The sequence below is a fragment of the Vidua macroura genome, chromosome 1 (genome assembly GCF_024509145.1).
Source record: "Vidua macroura isolate BioBank_ID:100142 chromosome 1, ASM2450914v1, whole genome shotgun sequence".
NCBI classification, from domain to species: domain Eukaryota; kingdom Metazoa; phylum Chordata; class Aves; order Passeriformes; family Viduidae; genus Vidua; species Vidua macroura.
The window spans coordinates 135,099,637-135,114,749 of NC_071571.1; the positions used below are offsets into that span (position 1 = coordinate 135,099,637).

Consider the following 15,113-nt stretch of genomic DNA (forward strand, 5'->3'; position numbering starts at 1 on the left):
ATAATAACACTTACCAGCCATCTGGTTTCCAGAGGAAAAAACTTTTCCTTACTGAAAAGGCTAGGACATAATATGCACCATTTAAAAGCTCATTGTCTGGAAATGACATAATGGCTTTCTGTTTTCAAATTATTAATTAGTGATTAACTCAGAAAACCAGCAGGTTATGCCAGCTCTAGGGGACATAGGTTGTATTTTGTACAACCTTGCAATTCCAAGTGAGGAATCAAATTACAATAGTAAAAAAGTGAGCAAGGATATTAAAGAACTCAAGTACATTATAGCGTGCACTTCTAATTTATTTTAAAAGATTTAGTTTGCTTATTTGTATTTTGGGGTATATATATATATATATATATATATATATATATATATATATATATATGAATATATAAAGATAAATAACTTTAAATGACCTACAAATGTTGTCATTCAATAAATCCCACTCTCTATGTGACCTAGACTGTGGTATCATTAAATTACATATTCCTGATTATGAAAGTCAAGGTTTTTTCATAGTGTTTGTAAGATATATATGATGATGAAGATTAATAGTCCATTATATTTTTTGTTTACATAATAAGTGCCATAATACTGTAATTCTTTGATGAATCTTAAAAAAAAAAATACACACAAAATGCAGCCTTAAAATGTCACCCTTACAGTACATTATAGTAAATTACACCAACTGTTATTGTAACTAATCATAAATGACTGGTTAGTGGGAAAAATGAGATCTGAATATCCACAGAAAAAAAAATTTATGCATTAATATTTCTTTGCTGTGGTCCTCAGGTAGGGATTGTTGTGCATGGGACAGACTCTGCTAGTGTCCAATTTTTGGATTGTTGTAGATAAATACAGCATAGAATAAATAAATACAAATAGAATAATTTTATTCTGATTTTTTTTTCAGATTGTTTGTTTTTTGTTAAAATATACTTGATTAGTTTAACTTACAATGTGATCTAAGGATTTAGTTCTAATTTGAGATCCTTCAGTTTTGTTATACATATCAATAAACTTCCATGATGGGATTAAAAATAGCAAATCCTCTGTAGGTATTTAAAATTCACGGCTCTAAGAATCTAAGCAAGTTTGTGGGCAATACAAAACTGGGAGGAGTGGCTGATAAATCTGAAGTCTGAGATGCCATTCAGTGAGAGTTGGGCAGGCTGGAGCTGGGTGGAGAGATACCTAATGCAGTTCTGAGGAGGAATAACCCCCTGCACCAGTACAGGATGGGGGCTGACCTGCTGGAAGGCAGCTGTGTGGGAAAAGGATCTGGGAAAAGTCCCAGTGAAGAACAAGCTGTCCATGAGCCAGCAGTGCCCCAGTGGCCAAGAAGGTCAAGGGTGTCCTGGGGTGCATCAGGAAGACCACTGCCAGCAGGTTGAGGGAGGTGATCCTGCGCTTCTGCTCGGCCCTAGTGAGGCACATCTGGAGTGCTGGGTCCAGTCCTGGACTCACTGTTCAGGAAAAACAAAGAACAAGTGGAGAGGGTCCACTAGGAGGGCTATGGAGATGCTGAGGGGACTGGAGCTCCTCATTTATGGGGGAAGGCTGAGTGAGCTGGGCCTGTTACTCTGGAGAAGGGAAGACTGAGAGGGGAATCTTTTCAGAACATACAAATATCATAAGGGTGGATATCAAGAGGATGGGACCTTACTGTTCAGTGGTCCCCAGTAACAGGATAAGGAGCAAAAAGGGCACCAAGTGAAACCCAGGAAGTTTCATCTAAATGTGAAGAAAAAGAGCATTACTTTGTGGATGACTGAACACTGAAACAGGCTGCCAGAGAGATTGTAGAGTCCCCTTCTCTCTAGATACTCAAAACCCCCCTGGACACAACCCTGAGCAAGTGAACCTACTTTAACAGGTTATGACCTGTTATTGTCAAATTAAAAGAACCTCTATAAGCTAGATTACCACACGTTCTCATACATGTCTGTGAGACAAAGATCATTAAGTTTGTGGTTTAGTTAATTCCTAACTTCTCAGCTTCTCTTTCCTGATACTTTAGAACTGGCAGTCACATTAAGCATGGTAGTTTTTTCCATGTGTGTTATATCACCTGCTGTGTTTCAAAGTTTTTCCTTTAATTGTGTTGTTGTGTTATGAATCAGTTTAGCTGTGCTGACTTTTTATTGAGGTCTAACTCAAATTGGCACTGAATTCTACATACAATCCTTGCAACTTTGGTCATGTTACTAGAAATTGAATTTGAGCTGTCTTCAGGGGCTTCTTTTTCTGCAGTATTCTCTGTTTCATTTATATAAGCAAAAGACACAGGGGAAAAAAGCAATAGTAATTTGAAGAGAAATAGTAACCGGAGAGAGAAGTCATGGGTTCACTACTGATTTCTGGATCTAAAAAGTCCGGATTCCTTTTTTCTGCTTTTTTTGATTTAATTGCATGATGATGTACAGAGATGAGAGACCAGTTTCCATCTGAGGAAATGCTGCTACAAACAAAAGATGAACAGGAATAATCTGCAGCTACATACAAACTTAGAAAATATTAAAGAAACAGAAGGAAAAATACCTCCTTTATTTTCTACAGCAGTAGTGTCTTTGCTGGATGAGAAAAATGTGAGTATTTTGTCTTGAAACTGGAGATGTAAAATTACAGTGAGTAATGAGTATGTATTCCTCTGATCCCTTAATGTACTTGATGTGAGGTTCCTCTTTCATCGTAGCTAACATGCTGGCCATTAAATACACTGCAGCAGCATCATTAGTGGCTTCAAAGTGCTCCTACTTGCATCACATTTTTCCCTCCAGCAGGTGAGGGAGAACAGTGATTAGCAAATACCAGTATGTGTCACTCACTACACATGTGATTGCCAGTGAAGTCCTGTGTTTGGGTTAAGGGCAGCACTGGCGTTGGAAGCAGAGTGAACTTTTGCTGGCCTCGTGGCTCTGAAAAGCTTTCCGCTCCAAATATCACTTGGTTGTGTGTAAGATAAAATTCATCCTATTTGGGGTATGATGTTTGAAACTGCTTTGCTACAGCAGTATGCGGTGAAGGAGTCAGGCTGTAGATAAAGGTGTCCTGAGCAGTGGGCATTGTGTTACCTACATGGCTGAAATTCTGAATGGTGAGATTGAGGCATGGAAAGAAAGTCCTCTTACTTACCAGTAACACAGTTTGCTATGACTGGAGGAAAGGATTTACTGAAAATTTCTGGATCCTGAATCCTCAGAGGATTTACCTGGACTGTTTAGAGCAGCATAACATAGATATTATTTGACAGGTAATGGTGTAGATTGGTTGGTGTAGATGTGTCTATTCCCTGTTCTCTTAGGTTGTATTTTTTAAAAAAACCCTACAGTAGTACAACAAACTGAAAAGGGAGTCTGAGTATTGTTCTAAAATTGCACCTTTAATTTTCATCTACTTTGTTGTAAGATGCAAGGAGAGGGATTTTTCGTTACTAGAAAGGTGAATATCAAATCTTAAAATATTTTGCCTGTAGAAAACAATATGAACATGTTAAGAAAATATTTATAACTTATACCCTTTTTTCTTTTTGCATTTAATTTTAGGGAAGGACACAGAATCAACAAGCCATCTTCTTACACAAGTGGTGCTTTCTTTTTATATATATATATTTTTTAAGCCTGTAAGTTTAAACACTATCATCATACTTACCTAGCTAAAACAATACACTGGAACTGGATAACATTTTCATCAAAAGGAGATGTGTATCATGGGGCAAATGATATTCCAGTATTTTGAACCAAATTGCCAGTAGTTTCAAGATTTGTTTTGTAAAATTTAGCAGATGGAAATCATACAGAAACAAATGATGGGTTTAAAAATGGCAAAATATATCATAATTCAGGGAAAAATGCTTCAGGGAGAATATTTCTGTGTAAAGAAGCAGGAAATCTTCCTTTTTTACTCTGTTAATTATTCCTAACATGAAAATTTATCTAAAAGGATCACAAATGCATCTCTGAGAACATTATGTTCAGCTTGCTGTTTGCTTCAGTTAAAAATTCCCTTCATGAAAATTGGAAATTGGTGCACTCTGGTACTGTGGTAGTTCTATGTTGCTGCTGTGATTTTTGTAGGTGCTGAGTCACAGCACTCATCTTGTCCCCTTTGTTCTTCCCTTTCTCCTCTTGTATCACCAGAAACACACGGAACAGCATCTGCTGTGGAGCATCTGCTGTGCAGCTGTTACAAGTGTAGGTAGAATTAAGACATGTATTTTGGCACGAGCCTCTGCTTGAAAACGGAGGTCTGATATTTAACTGCAAAGGTCTTGCAGTTCATGTTCTGTGTGCACTTGCACGCTATTTTTTGAAATTAATGTCTCCCTAAGCATATTTTCAATGGATCCTTTTTCATCATTTCACTTTTAGTGATTGGAAATATTCTGGCCTTGGCTCTAAGAGCAAACTGACCACAGGCACTGTCAATTTTCTTGTGGCCTCTTGGATCATGGTAAGAGAAAAGAAGACAAGAGGAAAATGAAAGTGAAGTTCCAAATTACTGGAACATTTAAAGGTCTTTTCAAAGTTCATATACAAGCACAGTTAATGCTGTCGTGCACCGAAGTGCCAAAAGACCGAGCAGTGAAGAATATTAATCTACTTTAATAAAATCAAAGGGTTCATTTTTTTTTTTTGTGAAGAAATAATTTGAATAAAATTTGACCCTTTCTACAATAGTCTGTGGGTCAAATTGAACCTACTATTAAAATTCTCTAATATCTTTCTTGTATTACCATTTCAAAACTCAATTTAAATATTCACAGAGCTCCTTTTTTAATAAACTTAACAAAATTCAGGTAATTTCCTTCAACTTTCTTGATTGAAGGAAGGCAGTAGGTACAGATATAAAAAGATGTACAGCTACAAGCAAAACCTGAAATCAATTATATATAAGAAATAACATAACACATGGAAAGAAATTAATCAAAAGGAAAAAATTCTGCTATATGGTTTTCTTGGTCTGCTACCTGCAGGCAAGGAACGTAAATGAAAAAAAAAAAAAAAAATCAGCATTCTTCTTACAGATAAGGGGAAAATTAATAAAAATGTTTCCTTCCTACCAGATCCCCTGATGCAACTTATGTTAAAAGTGAGGGCTGCAGGAAGATCTTACGTGTTTAAAAATAACTTTTTTTTTTTTCCTACAGAAATATACTTTTATACCTTTTTCTTGCTGTTAAGCTCAATTACATCAGGTTGGTATAGATTTACAGTGTCCAAAACCCATTTTTTTTCCTTTCCCTCTATTAAGTTTGTCACTGAATTATGGTCATATAGTTTCTCCCAGTTTGAAAGTGAGAAATGGTTTATTCTGCTTGGATGCCCCAATGAAGATGTAAGGAATTGCTTACAAAATGGAGCAATCTTCCAATCTGGACAAAAGTTCTGAAGTTCAGCCAATTTGCCAAACAGACTGGAGAGGTCAATGTGCACAGGCAGCACACTGCATTTCTTATGTATAGTTCAAAATGTAATATAAATGAAGAAATAACTTAGTTAAGGTAAATAACTAATAAACTCAATGGACTGAAGAGGGTGGAGAAGTCTCTAAGGAAGTCCTGTATGGAAAACTTCCCAAGAGGAAGAGAATTCTGAATTATCATATGGTGTCTTCACTCCCATTGCCATATTTAAAATGAAAGAAGTTGAACCCTCTCTATTTTTAGTATTCCTGACTGAATTTTTAGAAAAAAAATTTCCTCCAATGTGAATTAATAGTAAATGTTTGCCTGCTGCTTGTCTTATGTAATTATTTCTACTTAGAAGGAAATGTTCATGTTGAAAGAGGAGATAAATGGATTGATTTTTCTGAAGCTTTTCCTTCTGTAATCAGGGAGCATCACATACCTAGGTCTTACCATAAGCTAAGGATAATCTGTGTGTGGCAGCATGTTTTCCTAGGAAATACTGAATGGATCTCACAGAACATGCAAAATGTCTGATGTTGATCCAGTGAATTTCAGGCTTCTGATTTATTGAAGTTGTTACTATTTAATGCTGCTACTACTAATTATACTCATTAACCTCTCCCCAGCCACTCACCATCAACTTTCTGAGGCATTCTTAATTTGTTGAGAGCACTGATTTATGTTGCTGCTGTAGGAATGTACGAGATTATTGGTAGGTGAGAAGGAAGCTAGCCACTTCACATTTTCATGAGTTAATTATTTCAACAATACTTTACTGCTATAGGATACGTGCATTTTAAGTGCAAAACACTGGACAGGAGAGCATATTAAGCACATGCTTAATTTGAGTGTGCATTTAAGTGGTTTCATTAGGGCGAAGTCTGATGAATTTGACTATGAGAAATTATTACAGAACTTACCCAGTTTAGTGTTATTGAATTTCAATTATTTCATTACAGTTATAGTACCATAAAAATGGAGTCAAGCATTGATGTATCAGGACTAATGTGCTCAAAGGGTTCGATGCTCAAATTTGTGTTAAGAGGAGTGTTTATTGTAGCAAAAGTGTCCTTTGTTAAGTGAGTGTAAATCCTTTTCTGATGGTTTATTCTCACACTCTTATGTGTTATTAAAATTATTGCAGTGCTGGTTTTGTTTTGTTAAATGTGGCCTATCCCTTTAATTGCTGAGGTAGCATCTGTTACTCACTGTGTTGGGCTTGCCCCTTAGCTTAGCTAGCTTTGTGTGCTGGCATGTGTATGTTTGCATTTACATTACAGTATATGATATTTTAGGAATATTTATTTATGTAGTATTTAATAATAGTGCTAAAAAATATGTCCTTGAGTGCCTGTAAATCAGGTACAAATTAGGGAGCACAGCTCAGATTTCCCCACACTGTGCTGGCAAGTGGCCTCAATCAGAAGTAATTTTCTCCTTGAAGGCACATGCAGCTCACTCGTCGGCCTCTCCTCAGTAGATACTGTTATTTGTATCAAATTATATGTGGTGGTTTCTCAAAGTGGACTACTGTGTCCACTAAGCCATACAGATTTCTACCACATTGACTATTTCGTTGCTGTCAGTAGTTGTACTGTTTTCTGCTATGTCTTGTTTACCTCTGCTGTTTGCAAAAAGAGTTGAGATTTGTGTTCATATCAATAAATATTCATGAATTGGAGTAACTACCAAGTGAGTAAGTAAACTACTCAACCCCTCTAAATCCTCTGTTGTGTACAACATGATTAGTTGCTCATTTTGTAAAAGAAAAATTTTATTTCAGGACTTCATGCAAAATACAGAATGAATTAATAGAGACTAAATTTGCCTCAAATTAAAGTACGCTCATTTAAGATTAGAAATTGAGGTTTTACCTGGTGCGATTGGGAATTCTTAACTATTCATCATTATCTAGCTAATCTGAAGCATTTCAGAATCACCTCTCCTTATATTGCATCGCATTCTTTTACAAACTGCTAATAGAAAAAGAATTGCTGAAATGAGAAGACAAACATCTAGACTATCTCTGGAATTAACTGTTCATCTAAATTCTTAAACCGCTTAAGTTTGAAATTTTACTGCTTTAATTATTAAAGAGTCTAATCATATCTCAGAGCTGTTTGTTGTCAGATCACTGTGACACTCAGATGAATTTCAGTACTAGCAATTTTTGGGTTTTCATTGCTCTGTCATTATGGCTACTTGCTTTAGACTCACACTTAATCAGCAGTTATTGAAAAGGATTTTTTGGCAGAACAGGATGGGACCTTACCCCTGGTCCAATTGAAATAAAAGTAGACATAGTAAATGTTTTGCCACAAGTACTTAATAACATGATTAGTTTAAGTAATGAGAGGAATACTATTAAATTAAATAAACAATTTAAAAGAAATGCAAAAGGTAAAGCATGGTACTAAAGTAACTGATTAACCTGTATTTGGACTGTTGAAGGTAATATATCAACATAATAACAACTGGGGAAAAAAAGCACTATGACAGAAAACAGTTGAAAGAAACTCTATTGTTTTAAAACACATTATATACTGGGTCTATATGACCCAGTAGTTTTAAGTATTTTAAACCAGGTAAAAAGGTGCAGTAGCTTTTATGTAGGTTATTCCCTACATAGAGGAGCTAGTCAGTGTTGATAACTTACCTATAAGTCTTTGAACCAGATAAATTCTTAGTTCTCTAGCTGATGTAATTTACTGGTACCAGCTAGAAGTTTTTGCTGGCACCAAAATGACCAAATCAGGCAAACATAAGCCTGCATAGTTAATGTAAGCCTGCATTTGTCAAGAATATTTAGTTCTATATGCTCTTTATTGTGAGATTCTGAAAATGCTTTTTTATTTATTGCCTGTTTATGTGTAAGTAATTAGATAAAGTAGTCAAGAATAGAGAATTTACTCGATTTATATTTCCTTGTAATGGCTTTGGAGTTTAGTTTTTTCTTTAACCACTGTATGTTTGAGTGATAATTAAAAATGTCCACAGAAATCATCAATTTTGAGTTCCCATGAAACTAGCAACTGAGAAATACTTAATTTTGATCTTATTCTTGGGAGTTGGTCTTATTCATGTTGTATAATGCCTTGCTCTTAAGTTATCAGTTACAATATACCAGCTCTGAGCATGGACTGAATGTATTTTGACATTTAAAAAACGAAAGACAGCTCAACATGCGTAAGACAGAATTTGTCCCACAGATCAGGTTGTAGATGGGTGAATTAGACAAGGCAGCAGCTACCTGAAACCTAGAAAAATATTTATGCATGGATCCTCCAACTTCAGTGATTGCAATTGCTGGTGTTTGGGGCACAGGCTCTGATGCCAGCCTCTGTTAGGTAAAGCTCTGATGTGTGCCCATATGCACCTGGATGAACTTTGCTGAGTTTTGTACGTGGGCTGCACGTGCAAGGCAAAGCCTGGTGTAGATGCATGCACACCCCTGATCTCCTTGGGATGTGACAACATTTACATTTATGTTTGCAAATGCTTGGACATGTAACTTTAGGAAATGTTACCTACCTGTTTGTACATAGGCTATATCTATAGTAGCATCAGTCAGTATTTTTTCTAGTCAAAGATTGATTTAAAAAATAAAGTCCTGGCCCATAAAATGACTGGGGTTTGAGCCAGTGCTGTGGAGCTGGTGTGTACATTGTGTTTCTTCTCCTTTCTTGGAAAGAGTGTCAATGGAAATTGTAAGGTGTGTTTCCATGACTGCTGCAAATGAAAGCATAGCAACTGCATTTCTGTTCTTTTTCTAATTAACATACAGTGATGATTAGCTTGCTGATTACGTATTGGGTACCTGATCAAACAAACTGGTTTAACATCTAGAAGCAGACCTAAATGTCATGTATACATGCCAGTTGGATTACTTACAGGTAAATTGCTTTTGCTGTATTTTGTAAGACACATTGTGGAAGTCAATAACAAAGAGCTAGTCATTCAGCAAGAAATTGACTTTCACTGAAAATGTTGGCTGAAGTTTAAATTTTTTCCTCAGATTTAAAATACTTGGAAAATTTATTAGGCTTATAGCTGCAAAATATGGTATTAATACATTTTTATATTTGGCAAAAACTTACATTTCCCTAAATTTTTTCCTAGTTTATTTATGCAGGCATTACTAGGAATACACACCAGTAAATGGCTCTACAGACAATGGTCATGTATTAATAATGAAATGAAATTTGAGTATTATTTCTGATAATTTTTGCAGAACCCATTGTGCTTTTATTTCATGAACCAGGACACATGTAAGGTGCCTGGAGTGCCCATGTTCAGCTACAGCGCACTGTTCCAGCGTGTGCTTGTGCTTTGTTCTCTGCTCTGTACAGTGCCATAGCCACTCTTCATTCCCTCTGCATATGCAGTTGCTGGATTTTTTCCCAGCAAAGCTGGAAGGTGCAATTAACAGTAATGGATACTTTGATAGGGAGAATCTTTATTTCTTCAGCCATAATAATAGCCCCTTATTTTAGGAGCTATATTGTTGAATGACAGCTACTGTTTGGAGTATGTGTCTACAAAAGTGGGCTCATTTGGTCAGATTCTCAGCTGGCACAGAGACTCATATTTCCATGAAAGATAGTAAGCTATATTAATTTATGGAATCCCAGCTGGGAATCTCAATCAATTTCAATAAAAAGTAGCCATCATATTCCTCTGAAGCAAGAATTACACAACCTAGCCTAAAGTGAATTTTGCTGTTTTAATAAATGTAGGTAGTCATTGGTTCGTAATAAATTACATAAAATTAGAGTGTAGTCAATATTTGATTTCTTTAAAAATTTATTCCTTCCTTTTCATTGAACACAACAGAATCATTTATGTATTGTATCTCAGCATGATAGATTGTATAAGAATAGTGTATTTAATACCGTAAAACTATCATATAAATACAAATCACATTTTTTTTCATTAGCTAGCTCACTTTCATTTTGAAGAAGAAATACTCAGTCAATTTTAAATGAGGCTGTGCTTTCATTGGAGAGTGAACTACGTAATTTTTTTCAAGCCTCAACCATGTATAATGAAATCTCTCTTTTGAAATCCAGTCTTAAGATGGATTTTGAAACATACTGACATTTAATAAAATCTTTGTTAGATTAAAATATGTTCAGTTATTTCAAATCTCTATTTAAATCTAGGGTGAAATTCGACATCCTGCACAAGAGATGTCTTTAGCAAATAGTTACTATTAACCAATGATTTTGAAGTGTGTGTATATAAGAAAGATTCTAATTTTTGAGTATATTCTAATTGGTAACCTTGGCGTTATGTGTAATAATCTGTCTGGTGCTGTCTCTTTGAGAGGATCTGTGGCAGTAGGCAACTAGAAGAAAAGTTAAAGACCTCAGACTACCATTTCAAATTCAAACTCATGCCCTGTTTCTGTAACTAGTTGATGCTTTTGTAGCCCTGGGCTGGCACTTTACCAGGACATTTGTTTGGCCTCTGTGAAATGAATAAATAGTCTCTTGAGTCCTGTCCATTGACTGGGAATCTGTTGAAGAGTCTGTCATGAATGATCATGGATACCATTAGGGGCTGGTTGAAGCAAAATAGCAGAATAAGCTGAAGTTTGTGCTGTCAAAACCTTTGTAGTGTTTCACTGTTTTCAGTACTTTTAATTTGATTAACAAAGCTTGTAAAGGAACATTTTAAGTACTGTAATTTAGCATCAAAAACAATCACTAACAAACAGCTCTTCACTGTTTATGTCATTTTACAAATACAGCTTTGATTTCAGCTGTTAAAACTGTCTGTGTTTAATACTAGAACCCAATGAATAATAAAAAACCCCATGTGCGAGTACTATCAATACATATTATTAATGACACTTTGCATATTCTGTTTTGAAGTAATCAGGAAAAGTCACTTTCAATTTCAATTTCCGTAAAATGTTATTTGTCCAATTCTAATAAGTGCTGAACACAGCTGTGAAAGGAAAAACTAGCTAAAGAATGCCAGCTAAAAGTTCACTAAGGTTTTATTTCAAATTGTCCTGTTAGATGGTTTTGCCACAGTGTCCCTGATTCTTTTTTAAGGGCCCCTTGAAGATGCCACTGAGGATGAAGAAGAAGAGTGCCTGTCTGAGGAAAATGATACTGTCTCAAAAGAAGACTTTCCATTGGAGGAAAGCTTTCCTGCAGAGTTTGAGCCTGAAAATCTGAGCTGTGAAGAAGTGGAATACTTTTGTAATAAAGGTAATAATTATAGCCAACCTCTTGAGAGAATACTGGCCAAACTTTGTCCAATTGGTCAAAGAGATTTCTTGGTTTAAAACATACAAAAAGCCTTATTAATGCTACCTTAAAAACAGGAAAAAGAGTCACTTGGGAAATTAAGTCTGGTAAGGACTAAATATTTAAGTATGTTGAATGACACTTTTCAGGGACATGAGTCATCTTGCCTTAGTGTTTTCCTCCAAGTGTTATTTTCTACGTATTTAACTGTAGAGAACAGGCCCCAGAAGTCAATTATTATCAGATCTGAAGCTAGCAATGCAGCATGTCTGTTCATTGCTTCTTTGCCTAGGAAACATTGCTAGGAAAACAGATTGTGTCTGTAGATTCTAGGATTAAAATAGAGCTTATTATAGAATTTATTATGCACAGTAGAAAACTAGTGATTTGTGAAAGGATAACTTTTGAAGTTGCAAATATCTTTTTGGTTCACTTGTTACTTGCGAATTATTGAAGATTGAGGTGTTTTAGCTCAAGACACAGCCATTCATTCTTACCAGTTCAGTCTGCAAGGTGGTGCTACTTCCCAGTCAGCTGGCAGAAAAACACATTATTGTTATTTAGAACATAGCATTAACCTTCTTCCTGCCAGATATCCACTTGATTGCTTTATTGTTTGTCTTCTGCAGGTAAGGATGCCTATCAAATAGCTGAAGTTGTTGTCGTGGTGTTCTTCTGTTAGTCCACAAATCCCTCGGGCATTTGGATGTTGATGATTTTTCTGTCATTCTGTTCTTTCCTGGATATTGACATACATTTTCTCATGATAACTTGCTATGCTTCTGGTTTTGTATTATTTTCATCTGTCTTGGACAAAGTCGAATAAATCTGTTAGACAAGTCAAGTGTTCTGACTGCAGAATATCAGTCCTTCTAGAGAGTCTTCAGTCATCAGTGGCAAAGGCATTACTGTGTATTTTCTATATATCCTCTATGCAGCTTCTACATGTTCTTGTTATTTAGAAAGTCACTCTAAGAGATCAAAACAGTCTAATGATAGTTTGGAGTACAGTTGCTACAAATTTTACTGTGAGGAGAGACCAGATTATGAAAGGATTCTTTACAAACAGGAAGAATTTATTACTATTACAACAGCAATGTGAACAAGTACCAGAATTACTTTGTGTTCAGTGGTTCACATGCCTTTCAGGCACCATTTTCCTTAGCTGGAGAAAAGTACTCCCCCTGTTATTGGCTGTACTAAGTAAATATTTAAACCACTATTTGCGTAATTGTTACGCTGGTGTCTCTTGAATTCCTCCTGTCAGCAGTGAAATACTATGGCCCGCTATTAGTTCATATCATATCAGTTTCATTTAGTTACTTCTCTGTACTTCTTACTGCATTTCTAGGGCCCACCAATGGAAAATACTATGGTTTTAGGTGAAACCAAGAAAAAAAAAATTTTTTTTTAAATAGCAATCAATATTGCAAATTTACATTGAATTTCAATTTATCTTGGATCTTCCCTTTAAATAAACACCTCTTTTAGGGAAATCACTGAATCACTATGTTAAAGAAGATCAGGCATCAAATGGGAATACATTTAAATCTGAATCTTGATTATATGTTTTATTAAGGACATCTGCTGATTCTTCAGGCTAAATACCTTCTGATTTCCCAGCAGTTTGTGTGTTGTAGTTCTAAAAGAATCTTAAGTCCCTTCAGTGGAACTACTGCAGAAGAAGAGTTGAAAAGATTTCTAAGGATCAAGGGGCACATAAAATTTCTAATCTACCTCCAGCTGAGGCAGTGTGAAAGAAAGTCCCACTTTGAAGCAAATGGGGAATCTCCCTGAAAAAGGATGGAATGGGAGACTGGAAATGTGCTGGGTTTTTGTTAATGTCTCAACTTCTGTTGAATGTCCTACTTCTTCAGGGTCACATCTTAAGTGTCGTTAGCATGAGGCTGCCTGTGTTTTTTCTGAAGATAAATCCTAAGAAGACAAAACTAATCTGGAAAGCAAATAAATTTCTTTTGTGTTCTTTTCTTAGTGGAAGATTTTGTGACTATTATATAGTAAATACTAAAATGTAGGCTAATTCAAATTAAAAGGTAGTATGAGAAATAAACTTTTCTTTTTTTATAGAAATATTTTTTAACATCATGAATGAAAAATCAGTATGGAAATGAAAAAGAATGAAAATGAGATGTGTACCAAATAGGTTAGAGAACAAATAAAGGCAGTCTAATTTCTGTTTTGAGGGCCTGATTTTTGATTTTTCTTCTGCTCTTTGATAGTATTGCAGTGTGTAAATGACAAATATTTCCAAATAAGGGAATAGTGAGTGTAGATCTGTGTTTTCTCATGCAACAGGTTTCCTTTTCCCAGAAATATGTCAGAACTGGCATGGGAATCCATTATGCTATCTCTGAATTCTGCCCTTGCTAGCATGGACCATTAATGGTTTTAGAATTGAAAGGTGTTTTCTTGGATATAAATTTTATCTGTCCTGTCTCCCTATTTCCCTCCCCTGGGGTTTCTTCCCAGCTGACCCAGAACAAGAGGACAAATGAGTAGCGGGGCTTCCTGCAAGAATCAAGAGGCATGGGGAACAAGTGACACAGCTGTTGGGGAGGAGGTGTTTGTGAGGCTTCATCCATGGTATGTTTTTTATACTTACCCAGCTCTGTAAATTCAAGTACCACCTAAAACCAGGGGCTTTTTGCTATACAAACTAGGTACTTGTCGTGGTTTGACATGGAAGTGAATTTTTTTTCCAGGAAGTTGGGTCAAACCAATCAGTGGTCAGGTTTGGATATTGGCACCTGGAGTGACCACTGAAAGTATGGACACGCCTCTGAGAACACAGGGGGTTAAAAGCAAGAACTCCCAGGGGAACTGTCTCTTTTGGTTCCGGTCGTCAGAGAGTGCAGACTCTCCCCTGCCCAGCCATGGGCTGGGTGGGGGAGGGGAAGCCACGCGGCCTTGTCCAGGTAGGCCGAGGGGGCTGAAGGTCTGGAACCCAGCCAGCTCCTGGACGGAGGGGTGGAGAGAAGCGGAGATGCCTTTGTTCCCCCCCCCCCCCCCCCCCCCCCCAGAGGGAAGGTGACAGAGAGCCTGGCGGCACCTGGAAATTTGCCGGCAGAGGAGAAGGAGAAAGTGGGGGGGATAGTGCCCAGCGTGGGAGACGGAACGCCGGACCGAGATATCAGCCGTTCAGGGAGTCTGAACTTTTAACCCTTTCCAGGAAATGAGGGCTTTGTAAAATATTGCTCCTCCTTGATTTGTAGTGGAAGAGAGACAGTCTGGGACCTGAGATGTTAGAAGAAGAAATATTTAGGTGGGAGGAGATGATGAAGTAGCTTTTGGCTGGACTTTTCTTGTTAGCCATGGACTGAACCAAAATCTCCTGCAATAGAGACTGCATTTTAGGGGGATGCAGTGGTGACCCAAGGAGACCTGCTTCAGCTTCTGACCGCACAGGAATGGCAAGAACC

General features: G+C 36.6%; 1 protein-coding gene across 1 annotated transcript in view; it reads left to right on the forward strand.

Annotated features, from left to right (window-relative positions):
* Positions 1-15,113, forward strand: part of ZFPM2 (zinc finger protein, FOG family member 2) — a 308,446-nt gene that overhangs the window by 44,843 nt on the left and 248,490 nt on the right. The window contains exon 2 of the mRNA XM_053994830.1: positions 11,476-11,634. Within this exon, the coding sequence (XP_053850805.1) occupies positions 11,476-11,634 (159 nt within the window). The remainder of the gene's footprint in view (positions 1-11,475; positions 11,635-15,113) is intronic.